Genomic DNA, 16,856 nt, shown 5'->3' on the forward strand with positions numbered 1-16,856 from the left:
GGGTTACTTTACCTGCTACGAGTCATTCTTGGTGCGCTGTTGTCAGTGGTTTCCGATCCCTGAAATCATAGTCCGTGTGTTGGACCGTTTCGAGGTATCGATCAGCCAGCTGAATCCCACCTGTTTTCAGCATCTCATTGGCGTCGTGATCCTGAGCTATGAGCATGGCCTTTCCCTTACCGCTGACCACTTTGAAGCGATCTTCAGCCTGCAACTTGTTTCGAAACCGCACCTCTACTGGTTGGTCCCTCGGAAATATATGACGGTGATTATTTCCAACTCTAACTCGTGGACGAAGTTCTTCTTCTTTGTCCGTGTAAACGCCGCCTCCGTCGAGAAGAATTGCATCCTCTTGTTCCGGAGCAGGCCGAATGACAGTCCCTTCATCAACCCGCTTTACCCATTCCCCGAAGACGTGATCGAAATGAGGGATCTCCTTAGGAATGGTACATTTTTTGGACCTTCTTTACGCCGAGGAGAGTCCCCAAGGCGTTGAGACTCGTGCATCCCGATCTTGGAGTGGGTGTAGAAGCGGATAGTGATTCTGAGTCCGATGATCCTGCTCCTTGCGACGTTCCCGCAGAGGGAACGGACGCGAGATCTTGTATGGGTAAAGGCATCGATCTTGGTGATATAGAGTTTTTCGTAGATGACTCTATTCTTCCAGGATGGGACCCGGACCTTGCTTATGGTGACGGTAATGGTTCGAGCGAGGTACCTATTCTGGATTTTGACGAGTTTTTTGCTGGTTTACCCTCGAGTTTCGATCCTCCTTCGTCTGTGGACGGATTTGGAAGGTCCAAGGTTGTCGCGGAAGGATCTCGCATAATCAACGGGGTTAGTTTCTTTTTTCTTTAGGAACTTCGCGGATAGTTTCTTTCTTTTTCTTTTTAAACACTTTAGTCATTTTGCAGGGTCTGAAAATGCTTGGCTCAGCCCTTGAGACAAGCCACAGGGAGGCCATGGTTTATCGCTTCAAGGCAGAGAAAGCGGAAAAAGCCCTTGCACGTGTTCAAAACGAAATTTTAGTGCGAGATTCGAAACTTGCCAAGGATCATGCCAAGGCCGTCCGTCAAGCGGAAATGAGAGGCAGGAGCGAGATTGTCGAGGTGATGAGAAACCGTGCTTCTCAGTTCAAAGCCGAGTAGGGAAACCTTAAGGAGGCTTATTCCTCGGTGGGTGATTTTCACGAGTGTCGTGGTTCAGTTGGTACCCTCTTGAAGACGCAGACGGACGACTTTGTGTTTCAAGGATGAGATGGAAATCATGAAAGGTAGCATGAATGATCACGCCCATGCTGAGGCGCTTATTTCCCCGATCGATGGGAGGATTCAGGAATTCTGGGATCCCATCCCGGTGTCTCCTGATACGGAGGAGGTCACGACCGAGGTTGCTGGCGACGACGAGGAAGTGGATTGTCCCGCAGAGGTTTCCCCATATCTTGTGTTTATGGCCGAGTGTGGCCTTTATTATCTATCCGAGTGTGGCCTTTATGTTGAGACTTTGTGTGGGCCTGTTTGGCCGCTTTGTTTTTATCGGGACTGACCGTTGGTGGTTTCGAATCCCTACCGCTTTGCGGTTTTATATATGATGAATATTTATCAAACTACTTTGTTCTGAATATGTCTGAAATAAATATGAGTTGTCGTCTCATATTTAGTTCTAGCGAGACGTTCAATATGTTAGTTTGCTCGAGATGTGAATTTTCGTAAAAGTGACTTATTTATTTTTACGAAGTTTCATGAACGTTAAGATATGGACGGAGAGACATGTTTTAAGATCTCGTATCATTTTTTAGATATCATGTCTTGAGATGTTAGAGACCAGTGTGCTGGGTTTAGGGCAAGACATAGGTTTACTTTCGGTTTTAAGGTTTATGCGGTGACTAGCCGGCTGTCGATTTTCCTGTTGTGATTTCAACCTGATTCATACCGATTTAAAGTCCGTGATAGGTTCTCGGCTTATACGACTTGTATGGTTTGAATCGAGCATCTCTCCAGAGACAATTTTTAAGCCAACTGGAAGTGATTGACCAAAATTTTAGATTTTTTATATAGCGCGCTTTTATCCTTGTGTCCGATGTCTGAGGATCAGAATGATCAGGGTGCGTTTTTTTCAGACGGCTTCGTCGGGGCCAATCGACGAGCAGGATGTAAATATTCGTTGAAATTTTATTGTCGCGTTTGGACAGTTTTCGTATAGTTTCGATTCTAACTTTGGCGATGTCTCGCTGTTATTTCGAAGACTATACATTCGTTTTAAGTTATGAATGGTTTGCGAATGTTTTGCGATTTGGACCAGATACGGCCGTTGACAAGAATTTAATGTTTGTAGAGATTTTTGCGTAGCTGAAGCGTAAGAGTTCAAAAAATGTGTAATCGTTGACAAGAATTTAATGTTTGTAGAGATTTTTGCGTAGCTGAAGCGTAAGAGTTCATAAAATGCGTATTGTAGTAAAAGTTTTAAAAAGCTCGAGTACAATAATGCATGTTTTAAACGTGGGAGTATACTAGTATATGTACCCACTCCCCTCCCTTTTTAGAGAGGGGGATAGCTGAACAAGTCATTCGACGAGCTGCCTACGTACCCCTTCCGAGGATCAAGCCATCTTGTAGTTCTACTTTACACCGCGAGTGTTTCTACTCGACGGTTGGTGCTGTGTTGACCGCCTTAATCGTGGTGACTGTGGCAGGATAGATGTCTTTGTCCGGGTTTTTCTTTTCCGGTTGAGTGCATCGTTGGCTTCGGAATCAGGTTGAGTTTCGATATCCGAGGTGTTTGCTCCAGCAGACGATGTCGAGTCGTCTTTCTTTGAAGTGTTTTCGGGCGAAGGCTGAGTTAACTTCATGCGTTGGCGATTTACCATCGCGGTAGTTGTGATTTGCCTTAACTTATGCTATGCGAGAAAGCGAAGTCGCGACTGTTTCTGACAACCCCAGATGGCAGCGACCCCGCTCTGGGTTGGGAATTTGATGCCCAGGTGATATGTAGACGGAACAACTTTCATGGCGTTCAGCCATGGGGTTCCCATGATCACATTATAGATGGCAGGATGATCGACAACCGCGAAGTCAACGATCTTTGTGACTTCCTTGGCCATGACTGGTAGCCGGATTGATCCGAGAGTCATTGACTTTTCGCCCAAAAAACCCATCAATCGTTTTGGTATCGGGGTAATTTCCCCAAGCTCGATGTTCATCCTTTTGAGAGTGTCGCAGAAGATAACATTAAACGTGCTCCCTGTGTCGATGAGGAATCTTGAGACTTCCAGATCTCGTATGACGAGATCTATGACGAGTGGATTGCAATAAGGCTGATCGATTCCGCCGGATTCCTCTTCATGAAAGTTATCGAGTCTCTTTGACCATCTCGGGGAGGAGACCATGTAGGCCAATTTGCACTTGACTCGGCCTTTCGCTGGTAGGCCTTGATGGCCGAGACCGTGTCGTTGCAGTACTGTGATCCTCCGATAATCATGTTTACTCTGCGACGATTGTTATTGCTTCCTTTGTCGTCCAATCTCCTTACGCGTTTATCCCCTTCTTGATTTCTCCGAGGAGAATTTTCTGCGGGTGGATTTTTGTCGGTTTTTGGAGGACGATCGGTCTCAAGGATGAGATCCTTAACGCTGGTTACTTCATAGAGTTCTCCACCTAGTAGCTTTTCGGCCAGTCTCCCTCCCAAGACTTTGCAGTTAGTCGTCGAGTGCCCTCGAGTCTGGTGGAACTCGCAGAAGGTGTTTTCGTCGTATCCTGGATTGCGAGTCCATGTATTGCCCGAGGTCCTACCTTGTTCCGAACTGACTGCGTAGTTATGCGCCCCTTGGAGTTCTTCCCCCTCGTGATGGACGTACTTGTCGTTACGAGAGTTTTTCTTTTTAGTCTTTTGGTCTGCATCTTCCGAGGACATCTTTGTCGGCTTATGTTTTGCCTTGTGAAGGGCATCTTGTTGCCTTGTGAAGGGCATCTTGGATCGTTCGTGGTTTGTCAAGGGTTATCCATTTTCTGAATTTCGACTTGTACCAGAGTGTTTTTCTGAGTGCGTCTATGGCCACCTTGTCGCTTATTCCGCTAACCCTTGACATAACCAGCTTGAATCAGCTTATGAATTCGCGGAGAGGTTCGTCCTCTCTCTGGGATAGACTCCAGAGATCGACATCGGATATTTCTCTATCTATGAAGATAGAATACTGTTTGAGAAATTCCGATGCGAGCTGGCGGAAACTTCCGATGGAGTTTCGCTTAAGGCGTGCGAACCATTCGAGCGCCGCTCCTTCCAGATTTTCGACGAACAAACGGTAATAGCCGGCGTCTTTTTTGCTCTCCTTAAGACTGGCCCTCCCCATCGTGATGTGGAAGGCTTGAAGATGCGCTTTAGGATCAGTCGTACCATTGTATATTGGTACTTTGATTTTTCCACGGGTCAGATACCTTGGTGTCAGAGATGCGAGCAGTGAAAGGTGTCTTCCGAGCTCCCTCAAGTAATCTGTCGATCTCTGGGGCAGCGCTGGTAGCATGATGGATCTGGGATATGACAGCCCTTACTTCTGCTGCAGTTTTAGTTATGTAATCGCGAAGGTCACATATGTCCGATTTTTCACCAGCAGCTTTCCGAGCTTGTCGGCATTTGCTGCGAGTAATCTCGGTTTGTTTTTCGGCTAACTCCTCCTGTTCGACCCAGTAGAGATTTTCGTCTTCTTCCCTTCCAGGTTTATCGAACGAAGAGTCTTCCCGATCGTCGGAAACGTCGCTGGGATCCAAGTTGACAAGCTCGAATTCATCGACCTCTCTGTCCCTTGCGGAAGGTAGAGGGTTTTTAGAGTTCCGTTACTCGGCAGGGGATGTCTCGTTGGGGTTTTGACCCGAAGGACGTTCCCGCGACGTTCCAGGCCTGTCGAGAGGAGTTGTGAAGTCGAGTCTTTTCCCGCGAATCTTCGTGGTTCTGCGGGGACGGATTGCTCGAGTCCGTGCTGTTAAGGTTTCGACCTGTTTAGTCAAGGTGTTCACGAGCTTATCCTATTCTTCCGACCTTTTTTCATAGGTGGCGAACATCTTTTTAAACTCCTCGAGTGTTTCGGCGTTGGCTAGTGCGTTGGCCGCGGAGACATCTGCTGCTGGAGTGTTGAGATTGGTGTTGCTTCCTCCGTTGAGAGGAGTCTGCAGGTTATTTGTGTCGTCAGTTGTCATGTCTGGTTGATCGTCTTGTGGCTGAGAGTTAGATTGATCTGTATCCCCCTCCTTCTAGTGTCAAACTGTGGGAACCAAAATTCGCACTGTCGATTTCCGTTTAAATTAGGAAAGTTAGGAAAACCCTAATTTCCCAGAGGTCCCGGATATTTGCTAAACCGCACGCCAAGCAATTAGAACACGAAATAAAGACGAGAAAAATAAGAACTCGTAAAAAAGAGGAAAAGGAGTCTTATTCCGAATTCGCGTATGAGCGTTACAATAAGGTAGAAGCCTCGGCTATGAGAGCTGTCGGCGAGATTCCTAGTTCTAACAACCTAAGACTGCAAAACCTAGTTTAGTCGCAGCTCGAAATAACAAAAATGGAAAGTTGCCTAAATGCTCTAAGTGATGAGTTTGCTCTGGAAAAATCCTCCCCTTATGCCTCTCGCCTAGGACTCCTTATATACTCCCTCCAAGGTTGGTTTGAGCTTTCCTCTTCTACCCTTAACCGTCATAACTCGAAAATGAAGATATTCCATTTTTCTCGATCTTCATGATTATCCGCGGAAACTCAACATTTATCTGCGAAAATTTGACATTTATCTTTTCTTGTGGACTGAGTATAAACCGCCATAGTATCTACGGGCATTTCCTCAAAAAATCGTAAGTATATTTCTAATCATGTTTTAGACCTATTTGGGCCGTCTTCGACTCGAAACGTTTATTACGATTTTTATCGATAAAAATAAACTTTCCGTGATTTTTATCGTAAAGTTTAAGTCATAACTCCGATCGATAGTAGTGAGAAATGATATGGCTGTGGTACATAGGGGCTAGCATTAAGAAACATACGAGAATGCACGGATTTGGGTCGTACATGTTGATCAACGTTCGAGACAGTTTGGTCGGTCGCTACGTAGTGACCGACTCGTTCACGGGTCGGTCGCTACGTAGAGACCGAACGAGAGGCTTGGTCGGTCGTCGGTTGCTACGTAGCAATCGACCAAGTGGCTTGGTCGGTCGCTACGTAGCGACCAGCTCGTTCGCGGACTGGTCGTTATTGGCGACCATGTTTGGATCAATTTCTGACGCTCTATGAACGTGTTCTTGGGCTATGGGTGTTTAGTTTCGATGAATCAACCGAGACTAGTGCAAGATTTAACCGCAAAGTTCTTCGCGAAGATTTCTTTACGAAGATTACTTTTCGTAAAAGCGTTCATGCCGATTTTTACGGATATTTGGATGTTAACTTCGTCGTGTCCGTTTTTGACCCCAACACTGAGGTATCCTTTCTTAAGCAGCTCGTTGACCTCGATCTTTAGTGCGACGCAGTCCTCCGTTTTGTGTCCGTGGTCTTGGTGGAAGTCGCACCAGAAACCAGGGTTCCGGAAAGAGTCGGGTGCTTTCATATTTTGAGGCTACTTGACCTGTTGGCCCATCTGCCTCAGAACATTGACCAGCTCCAGCGTTGAGACGGAGAGGTGAGAGATGTCTGGCCACGTGGACACTTCCATCCCTTCTGCCTTCTCGATCGGCCGGTTCTGGTATCTCCCCCGGTTTCGATTTCCAGAGTCACTAGCCGGTCTTTGAGAGGGTTTCTCGTCTCGCTCGGTTTGGTCTAGTCTGATCGTCATGGGATCTGGTTTTTGTTGCGCCTTAGCGCGGCTGGAGACATCTTCCTCCCATTTTACATGCGCCCAGGCTCGAGATAGGACGTCTTCCTTTGTTTTGCATTGGTATTTGGTTAACTCCTTATAGAAGTCTCCGTCGGGGAGCAAGCCTCTCTTGAAGGCAGAGATAGCAGTGGGGATGCTGCATTCGGGAATAGCCACCTTCTCTTGATTTAAGCGGGCTATGTAGCCTCGTAGGGGTTCCGTCTGGTGCCGGAGGATCTTGTAGAGGCTATCAGAGGTTTTCTCCAGGTTCCTGCTGCTGGCGAATTATTCCACAAATTTATCGCTGAGAACCGCGAAGGAGGCTATGAACCTGGAGGGTAGGTTGATATACCATTGCAGAGTGGGTCCGGTCAGAGTGGAGCTGAACTCTTTGCACATGGTAGCTTTGGGCGACCCCTTTGGGAGTGCTACGGCGAGCATCCTTTGTTTGTATTGGGCGACGTGGTCATTCGAATCGGTGGTGCCGTCATACGCCTTTATGTTGGGGAAGGAGAACTTCATGGGTATCTCAATCAAGGTGATCTCATCCGTGAAAGAAGTATCGGCATAAGAGTCGGGGTTGCTCTTACGGAATGGTGTATAAGACTTAGAGATTGTAGCTAGGCGGCTAGAACTAGGGTTTATACACCAATCATTGTAGTTCCAGCTCGTTTTATCTAATTAAACATCTCTTCAAGTTTATTTCTCTCTAATACTCACGAAATCAAAACAAATACCAGCCTTGTCCATCGTTCCGTGATACTCACAAATATCCTACACAAAAATCCCCTAACAGTTTGGCGATATAAGGAGGGGAGTAATCTAAACTACGTGATAATGGCGGTGCACGAGCATGACGAGCAACCTAAAGCTACCAAGAGAGAAGCTGAACTCCAAATGCAAATCGATGATCTGTAAGGTCAAGTAACCGGTACATAGAACTCGGGAAGAGACCAGTCCTGAAGGAAAAGCTCAACGAACACTCCAAGCAACTGGAGCAGAGCGCCGAGAAGCTCAGCCATCTCGAATCGGAGAATCTTACCCTCCCGTGCGAGAACCAAACCCTTAACGCGGCAAGCAACAAGAAGCGTTCATTCCGGACTCAGGTTCGCCCTATGCCGACTCTGGAAACACTTAATTTTAGGACAGGCGAGAATCTCCCAACTACGGTGCTGGGAGGAGACACATCTACGCGAGAAAAGGCCAAGGATGCCCAGACCTACGACGTGGAGGACAGCGACTCGGAGCCTGAGCCTGATAAAGAAGCATCGAACGGAGCAGCGAGAGCGGAGTCTCCTATGATCGGTCACCTTCACCAGATGTTCTCCGATAGACTCGACGCCATGCAGTCCATGGTAGAGAGACTCCTGGGGCTAGCTCCCCCCATCCGGAAGAGCAACCCCGACTCCTACGCCGATACTCCTTTCACGGATGAGATCACCTTGATCGAGATGCCCAAGAAGTTCTCTTTCGCCAGCATAAAAGCGTATGACGGCACCATTGATCCGAATGACCACGTCGCCCAATACAGACAAAGGATGCTCGCCGTAGCACTCCCAAAGGGGTCACACGAAGCTACCATGTGCAAAGCTTTCGGCTCTACTCTGACCGGACCCGCTCTGCAATTGTATATCAACTTACCCTCCAGGTCCATAGCCTCCTTCGCGGTTCTCGATGACAAGTTCGTGGAGCAATTCGCCAGCAGCAGGGACCTGGAGAAAACCTCCGATAGTCTCTACGAAATCCTCCAGCATCGAGTGGAACACCTGCGAGGATACATAGCCCGCTTCAGTCAAGAGAAGGTGGCTATCCCCGAATGCAGTATCCCCACGGCTATCTCTGCTTTCAAGAGAGGTCTGCTCCCTGACGGAGACCTCTACAAGGAGCTGACCAAATATCAGTGCAAAACCATGGAAGACGTCATATCTCGAGCCTGGGCGCAGGTCAAATGAGAGAAAAACGTCGCCAGCCGTGCCAAACCGCAACAAAAGCAAGATCCCAAGACGATCAGACCAGACCAAATCGAGCAAGACGAGAAATCCTCTCAAAGACCAGCTAGGGACTCCGGGAATCGAAACCGGGGCAGGTACCAGAACCGGCCGATCGAGAAGGCAGAAGGGATGGCAGTGTCCACATGGCCAGACATCTCTCACCTCTCCGTCTCAAGGCTGGAGCTGATCAATGTTCTGAGGCAAATGGGCTAGTAGGTCAAGTGGCCTCAGAAGATGAAAGCCCCCGACTCTTTCCAGAATCCTGACTTCTGGTGCGACTTCCATCGAGACCACGGTCACAAAATGGAGGACTGCATCGCACTAAAGATCGAGGTGAACGACCTGGTTAGGAAAGGGCATCTCAGGGAATTCCTTTCCGAGAAGGCCAAGAGCCATCTAAGCAAGGAGACAACGGGTAAGCCCACTGAAGCTGCTCCTGTCTCGCCACCATGACAGGACCGAGTGATCCATGTCATTTCGGGCGGTTCAGAAATCAGCGGCATAAGCCATGCAGCTGCGAAGAAAAGCACCTGAACGCCAAGCACGGCCTAGAGGCATCCAAGCTAAAACGCCTACTCCTAGGAACAGACGAGATAAGCTTCACGGCCAAAGAGCAAGAGAAAGTCCTCACTCCACATCATGATGCCCTGGTTATCTCGCTCACTGTAGCGAACTGCCTGGTAAAAAGGATATAGTAGATAATGGAAGCTCCGGCAACATCATCTTCCAGGCCGCATAAAAGGATCTGGGGCTGGAGGAAGGTGCTCTAACTCGGAGGATAACCCCCCTTATAGGGTTCAGCGGGGAAGTCAAACAAACCGCTGGGGAGGTAACTCCCCGTATACACCAAAGGAATCAACATGTTAACAAAATTCCTCGTGGTTGATTGCAATTCGTCTTACAACATGATCCTAGGACAGCCCTGGATTCACGCAATGGGGGCCGTCCCCTCAACTCTTCACCAAATGGTGAAATTCCCTACACCCTGGGGCATAAAGGCGATCAGAGGGGATCAGGAATATTCCTGCTCCTGCTATCAGACCACTCTGAAGGGAAAGACCAAGGTCTTATAGCAATTACAGAGCAAACCTCTGGCTCGTCACACTGAGGAACCGGAGGTAGAGGAAATGGACGACGTGCCATTAACCGAAGGAGATCAGACCCGACATCTCAAGATCGGTTCCAAGCTAACCGAGGGATTGAGAAGAACACTGAGAGACTTCCTCAGGTCTAACTCTGACTGCTTCGCGTGGTCCCACGCAGATATGCCTGGGATCGATCCAGAGGTCATCTTGCATAAGCTGCAGGTGGAACGCCTACATCAACCCGTCAGGCAAAAGAGACGGAAGTTTTCCCTCCGAGAGAGACGCGATCATCAACGATGAAGTCAAGAGCCTGCTCGGCGCGAGGTTCATTCGTGAGGTGCAGTACCCAGAACGGCTAGCCAACATCATCGTGGTCAAGAAAAAGAATGGGAAGTGAAGAGTCTGCATCGACTTCACGGACCTCAACAAGTTCTGTCCAAAGGAACCCTTCACGCTACCTCATATCGACAAGCTGGTGGTCACAGCGGGCACCAGCTGCTGAGCTTCATGGACGCGTTCTCTTGCTACAATCAGATATTTATGCATCCGGAGACCAGGAGAAAACATCCTTCATGACGTCCAGAGGGATCTACTGCTACAAGGTCATGCCCTTCGGCCTAAAGAACGCAGGACCAACCTATCAACGGCTGGTAAACATGATGTTCGAGGACCAAATCGGGAGAACCATGGATGTCTACATCGATGAAACCTGGTCAAATCCCTGGAAGTGGAAGACCACATATCTCACCTGCAGCAAGCCTTCTCCACCCTCAGGAAATATAACATGAAGCTCAACCCGGCTAAATGCTCATTTGGGGTCAGTTCTGGCAAGTTCCTCGGGTACATCGTAACCCACCGGGGAATCGAGGCCAACCCGGAGCAAATCAGGGCTATTCACTCAATCCCTTCCCAAAGAACGTCGAGGAGGTTCAAAAGCTAACGGGAACGATGGCAACCTTGAGCAGGTTCATCTCCAGACTCTCCGACAAATCTCACATCTTTTTCGGAACTCTCAAGAATCCGAAGGATTTCGAGTTGATGGGAGAAGGCGAATCCGCTCCTCAAGAGCTAAAATCGTATCTCACCATTCCTCCTCTCCTATCCAAGCTATTACTCGGTGAAGTCCTGCTGCTATATCTAGCGGTCTCTGAACACGCCGTGAGCGTCGTCTTAGTTCGCGAGGAGGGAAACAAGCTGCTACCAATCTATTACGTAAGCGAGGCTCTCCTAGACGTAGAGAACCGCTATAGCCACCTAGAAAAACTGGCCTTAGCTCTGATAATCGCCGCTCGCAAGCTCCGACCCTACTTCCAGGCTCATCCAATCGTGGTTGTTACCTCCTTCCCTGTAAAGTTGGTCCTCCACAAACCAGAAGTCTCCGGACGCCTAGCCAAATGGGCCGTGGAACTAGGAGAGTACGACGTAATATTTCGACCCACCACGGCTATAAAGTTATAGGTCATAGCAGACTTCGTGGCTGAATTCTCCCCTGCCTTGCTCCCAGCTCTAGAGCAGGAGGTACGCCTCCGAGGCGAAAGTAAGGAAGAGGGAGAATGGATCCTACACGTTGATGGATCCAGCAACGTCAGAGGAGCTGGAGTAGGGATAGTGCTTACCTTGCCAACGGGGAACACAGCCTCAAGGGCCGTGAGATGCAACTTCAAAGCAACCAACAACGAAAGCGAGTATGAGGCCCTAATCGCAGGCCTAACTCTCGCCCATCAATTGGGGGCAGAGAACATCCAGGTCTTCGGCGACTCCCAGCTGATAATCAACCAGGTACAAGGGGAGTACCAAGCAAAAGACGACAGCATGATCCAGTATCTGGCGGTCGCTCAGCGACTAATCAAGAAGTTCAAGAGCTGCAAGCTCACTCAAATCCCCCGGGAACAGAATTCACAAGCCGACGACCTGGCTAATCTAGGGTCCGCCCATGAAATGAATAGGCAGATGAGTATCCCCTTGCCCTTGCTTCAATGGCGAGCTACCCTGGAGGAACCCCCATCAGAGGAGGTCTCTGCCCTCGAAGAAGGTGAAACCTGGATGACCCCTTTAATCCGGTACCTGGAGGCCGACATCCTCCCGAAAGACTGTAGTAAGGCCAGAAAGATCAAGAAGCAAGCCGCGAGTTAGTGTATCTCCCAGGAGAAGCTATACCAGAGATCTTTCTCTGGTACATACCTGAGGTGTGTCACACCCCGAGAGGCAGCTAGAATCCTTGTAGAACTACATGAAAGAGATTGTGGATCCCACTATAACGGCAGAAGCCTGGTGCTCAGAGCCAGAAGGGCTGGTTACTACTGGCCCACGATGGCCGCCGACGCCGACGCCGACAGACAAGCCAAGCACTGCTACCAATGCCAAAGGCACACTCCAGTCTCCAAGCTTCCCCCGGAGAACCTTAAGTCCATAAGCTAACCATGGCCCTTCAGAAAGTGGGGCATGGATATAGTAGGGAAATTCGTTATGGCGCCGGGGCAAAAGGTCTTCCTTCTGATAGTCACCGACTACTTCTCCAACTGGGTCGAAGCAGAAGCGCTGAGCCACATAACAGATCTCCAGATCCGCAAGTTCCTGTGGACCTACATAATCACTCTCTTCGGGGTCCCCCACGAGATCGTCACTGACAATGGACCCCAGTTCACGAGCCATAACTTCAAGGAGTTCTGCAAGGACTGGGGCATAAAACTAACTTTCGCCACACCACGACACCCCCAGTCTAACGGACAAGCCGAGTCCACGAACAAAACAGTGGTCAACATGCTTAAAAAGCGATTGGAGGGATCTCACGGGAAGTGGGCGGAAGAACTACACGGAGTCCTCTGGGCCTACTGGACCACTCCCAAAACAGCAACAGGGGAAACCCCCTACTCGCTAGTCTACGGCTCTGAGGCCATTGCACCTACAGAGATGCACGTAAGAACAACGGTCTCCGGACCTACCTCTTAGAAGGAGAACAACGAGCTAATGTCGCTAAGCCTCGACCTGCTCGACGAAAAAAGAGAGGCCGCTCGACTTAGAAACTGGTCCTACCAGCAAGACGTCGCCATGACGTACAACAAGAAAGTTAGAACTAGAACCTTCCAGCAAGGGGTCTATGTTCTACGACGAGCAGAAAAAACGGCGGAGAAACTCACCCCAGGGTGGGAAGGACCCTATAAGGTTATCGAGGTGCGGAGAGCAGGCGCCTACAGGCTGCAAGAAAGCAAAGGTAAAATACAATCCAACTGCTGGAACGCCCTGCACCTCAAAGCCTATCATTTTTAATACGGTCTCCAGATCATGATTTCTATACTAGTGTATACTATTTAAGCATTATAATTTCCTACTCCTATGTATGTGAAACGTCTCCGAACAAAGCCTACAATAAAATACTTCCGACTATAAAAGCAGAGGGGAAATCATTATACTTAAAGGGGTATACAAGCTGGATCAGGTCTCCAGAGACCTCCGATCCTGGCCACAAAAGTGGCACGACCACAGTGGCACGCCCACAAAGAATCAAAACGGGTATGAGACATAAAGGAGGAATGGGTATGCGCAAGCCTGAGTATGCTGTCAAAACTACATAAAACCCATGTGCAGCCTAAGGCGCATCGGGGTCCCCAGAGTACCAATGTGAAAAGTACCTATATTAAAACCCTACGAGCTACACGATACAGGGAACACATGGTATATACTCATTGCAAAAGTACTATGAAATACAGGGAGCAATCTAAATTCTGCTTCTCCAGACGTGTAAAGCAGCGTAAGCCTGGCACTTGGGTCATAACACCCACACCAGCACCCTCTAAGCCTGTCAGTGACTTCTTGCAGAAGTAGAATACAACATAGAAACTCGATAGTGGCCAGCTTCCAAGCGACAGAATGCAAAATCCAAACAGGTACCGATAGTAGTCTTGCCTAGGAAGGCGGAGTACGGTCCCTGCGAAAAACAAAACATTCCGGGTTCCCAAGGAACTCCGGGTCCTTATGCGAGCCCCCGATCTAAAGAGGAAACCCAAGATTTCCCAAAAGATTTCGGGTCCTACGCATAAAATCTAAGGAAGAACCTCCGGGTTCCTCCATAGCCTCCGGGTTCCAATCAAAGAATCTAAGGATCTAAGGAAGAACTTCCGGGTTCTTATGTGGCCTCAGGGTTCCAAAGATAAAAGAAGTTAGAACCTCTGTGCAGCCTAGGGCGCATCGGGGTCATTACAACTTCAAAGAACCTCCGGGTTCCCAACAGCAATCTCCGGATCCAAACCTCCGGGTTCCAACACAGCCTCATGATATATTGTGTTTTTGGCACATTATATGTATGTCTTACTAATAGTTTTCAAGGTTTTATCGAGTCTTTTTAGTCCCCTTCGAGTCATAACAGGTCTAGAGTTGCATTGGATAGGAAATGGACCAGCTAGAGGAAAAGAAGAGAAAAAAGTATGAATCGGAGTCCTTCGCGAAGAACAGTCGACCGGAGCAGCCTAAGTGCCTGCTCCAGCGACAGAGAAAAAAAAGGAAATTTCCAAATATTTCGGGATTTGCCCTAGATTTCCTATTTCTTTCCCATAGCCGCCTGTGGCTTCCATATATATAGTCTCCTATTTATTATTTTAGACCTACCTTAGTTTTTACGCAAGAAAAGACCTGAGAGAGCTTTGATTTTAGCGATTGCTACTTGTAAGGGAGAAGGCCTCTTCCATCTCATAGAGAAGATTATCTTGAACCCTCTGATTTCTTTGATCTATTATATGTAGTATTATTCAGAAATCATGCTTCTTTGTTCTTGTGTTATGTCTGAGTAGTCACCGAGTTAGTTTAGGGTTCTAGGGTTTTGGATTCGTAAGCTGAAGCATAAATAAGTCATCTTAAGATTGTCACATTCATATCTGTTCTTATTGCTTGCATTGAACCGATCACTTAGTGCATGAATTAGGGTTAATCAATATAGCTAGCCGTTAATTGATAACTTGATATGATCTGAATGAGCTTTGCATCCCTAGTCAACGAGAGTAGATATTAGGGTGTATTGTGAACATATCGGACTTGATCTCTAAATCTTGCTATCGCGTCTTGATCCAAACGAGAGTTCAGGCATCAAGACCGATTTGCAAATGAATTAATACCACGAGAGTGGGTTGATTCAACATGAGTGATCCGAGTTTAGACTTGTTATGAACTGGACTTGAATAATTGCTTGGCATGCGATTTCCATACCTGAAGAAGAAACCCAAGACTAGCGCCTTTAAATCAATTCAAAACAACCTAATCCTGTTACTTGTTCTTTACGTTATTTATTTCTTTGAAAACCCCCACTTCGTTTTAGATAAATTTTGATCCCATAAAGATAAAGTGTGAACTGGTCCTATGGAATTGAATCTAAAGATAATACAACTACACTGTTAACTTGACAGTAGACAAAGATCCAATTTTAGTGTATCAAGTTTTGGCGCCGTTGCGACGGGGACCAGCTTTTTATTTTTATTTTTCGGTTATTTATTTAGTCTAAAACCTCTAACTTGTTTAACCCTCTTTTGCAGGAACTCGCAAGCTTAGAAAGAACCAACCATCAACAAAAATCAATTACTGCAACAATGGCCGACTTCGGCACTCCAAAAAAAATGTCCGCTTCTATGCAACAGATGCAGCAGCATATGCAACAGATGCAAGAGTTGCAGCAGACAATGGCAGTGCAGCAACTGGCTGCACAGCGGGAACCACCTGTCCCAATTGGTGAGAGAAACCTACCGCGTAACATCCCTGCTACGCGCTCTGCTATCGCTCCACCACCATGTCAAAGGGCAGACTTTGAGATAAAACCCGACATGATCAATCTTGTCCAGAGAAAGATGTTCCATGGACTGTCAGCTGACATACCAATGGAACACATTGAAGGTTTTGAAGAGATATGCAGTTTCACTTGTGCAAAAGGCTTCCCACCCGACTACATCAAATGCATGATGTTTCCATTATCTCTAGTGGACAAGGCTTCACGATGGCTTAAGTCATTACCTACAGGTTCCCTAACTTCCTGGGAAAAGGTTAGAGCAGCTTTCTAGGGCCACTTCTACACGAAAGCCAAAACAGGTGCCCTAAGGAACAAGATCTCCTCCTTTAAACAACTCGCTAATGAACCTTTCAATGAAGCGTGGGAACGGTTCAATGATACCCTCAGAGAGGGTCCTCATCACGGGTTCGACGATGACCATGTTCTAGGAATCTTCTACGATGGTGTGGAATGGGAGTTCCGCAATGCTCAAAACGCAGCGAGCAATGGAGATTTTATGACTCAAACCACAGAAGGAGCTCACGCGCTAATAGAGAACATGGCAGCTAGTTCGTCCAACAAAAACGAGGAGACTGACCGTTCCATGAAGGTGAAGAGCATGGACACTAGGATGATTGATGACCTCGCCGCTAAGGTCGATATGCTGCTCATGAACAATCAGAATCAGATCTATGTCATGGAAGAAACCAATTTGGAACAAGGTACTACAGATGCTGCAGCAGAAACCGAGACATTGAAAGAAGATCAGCAAGAGGTCAGTTACGTTAACGGGGCAGGGTTGGCAATTCAAGAATTACCATCCAAACCCTAATGTGAGAAACAACCCGCATCTGTTCTCATACAAGACCAACCCAGACAACCCCAACGACAGATCTCCGGGAAATCAGCTCCAAAACACTGGATATCAAGCCATACCTTCATAATCAGAATCAGAATCAGAATCAGAATGGGAAGATGTTCATCCTCAGCCAGGCTCAGAATCAATTTTAGAACCGGCAGAATAATCCGCAGGCTGCTCCTGCAACCGCGAGCGGTCCGCCAGATGAGCTGAAGGGAATGATGCAACAACTTCTGCAAGGTCAACAGGTTCAAGGAAAAGCACTGAACCAGGTTACAACCGAGATAAACACTCGGATGGACAACATGTTCACGGAATTGAATTCCAAATACGATGCTATAGCAAGCTACAT

At 47.8% G+C, this 16,856-nt stretch overlaps 1 protein-coding gene and 1 non-coding gene across 2 annotated transcripts; one reads left to right on the plus strand and one right to left on the minus strand.

Moving 5' to 3' along the window:
- The first annotated feature begins 10,703 nt into the window (after positions 1-10,703).
- On the plus strand, positions 10,704-12,032 carry LOC106442301. Its single transcript, XM_013884003.3, has 2 exons — positions 10,704-11,246; positions 11,358-12,032. The coding sequence occupies exons 1-2, from the start codon at positions 10,704-10,706 to the stop codon at positions 12,030-12,032; spliced, it is 1,218 nt and encodes a 405-aa protein (XP_013739457.3).
- Positions 12,033-15,967: 3,935 nt separating this feature from the next.
- Positions 15,968-16,074, minus strand: LOC125584794. Its single transcript, XR_007321702.1, has one exon. It is a non-coding gene; the product is annotated as a small nucleolar RNA R71 (small nucleolar RNA).
- Positions 16,075-16,856: the final 782 nt, after the last annotated feature.

Source organism: Brassica napus, chromosome C3 (genome assembly GCF_020379485.1).
Source record: "Brassica napus cultivar Da-Ae chromosome C3, Da-Ae, whole genome shotgun sequence".
NCBI classification, from domain to species: domain Eukaryota; kingdom Viridiplantae; phylum Streptophyta; class Magnoliopsida; order Brassicales; family Brassicaceae; genus Brassica; species Brassica napus.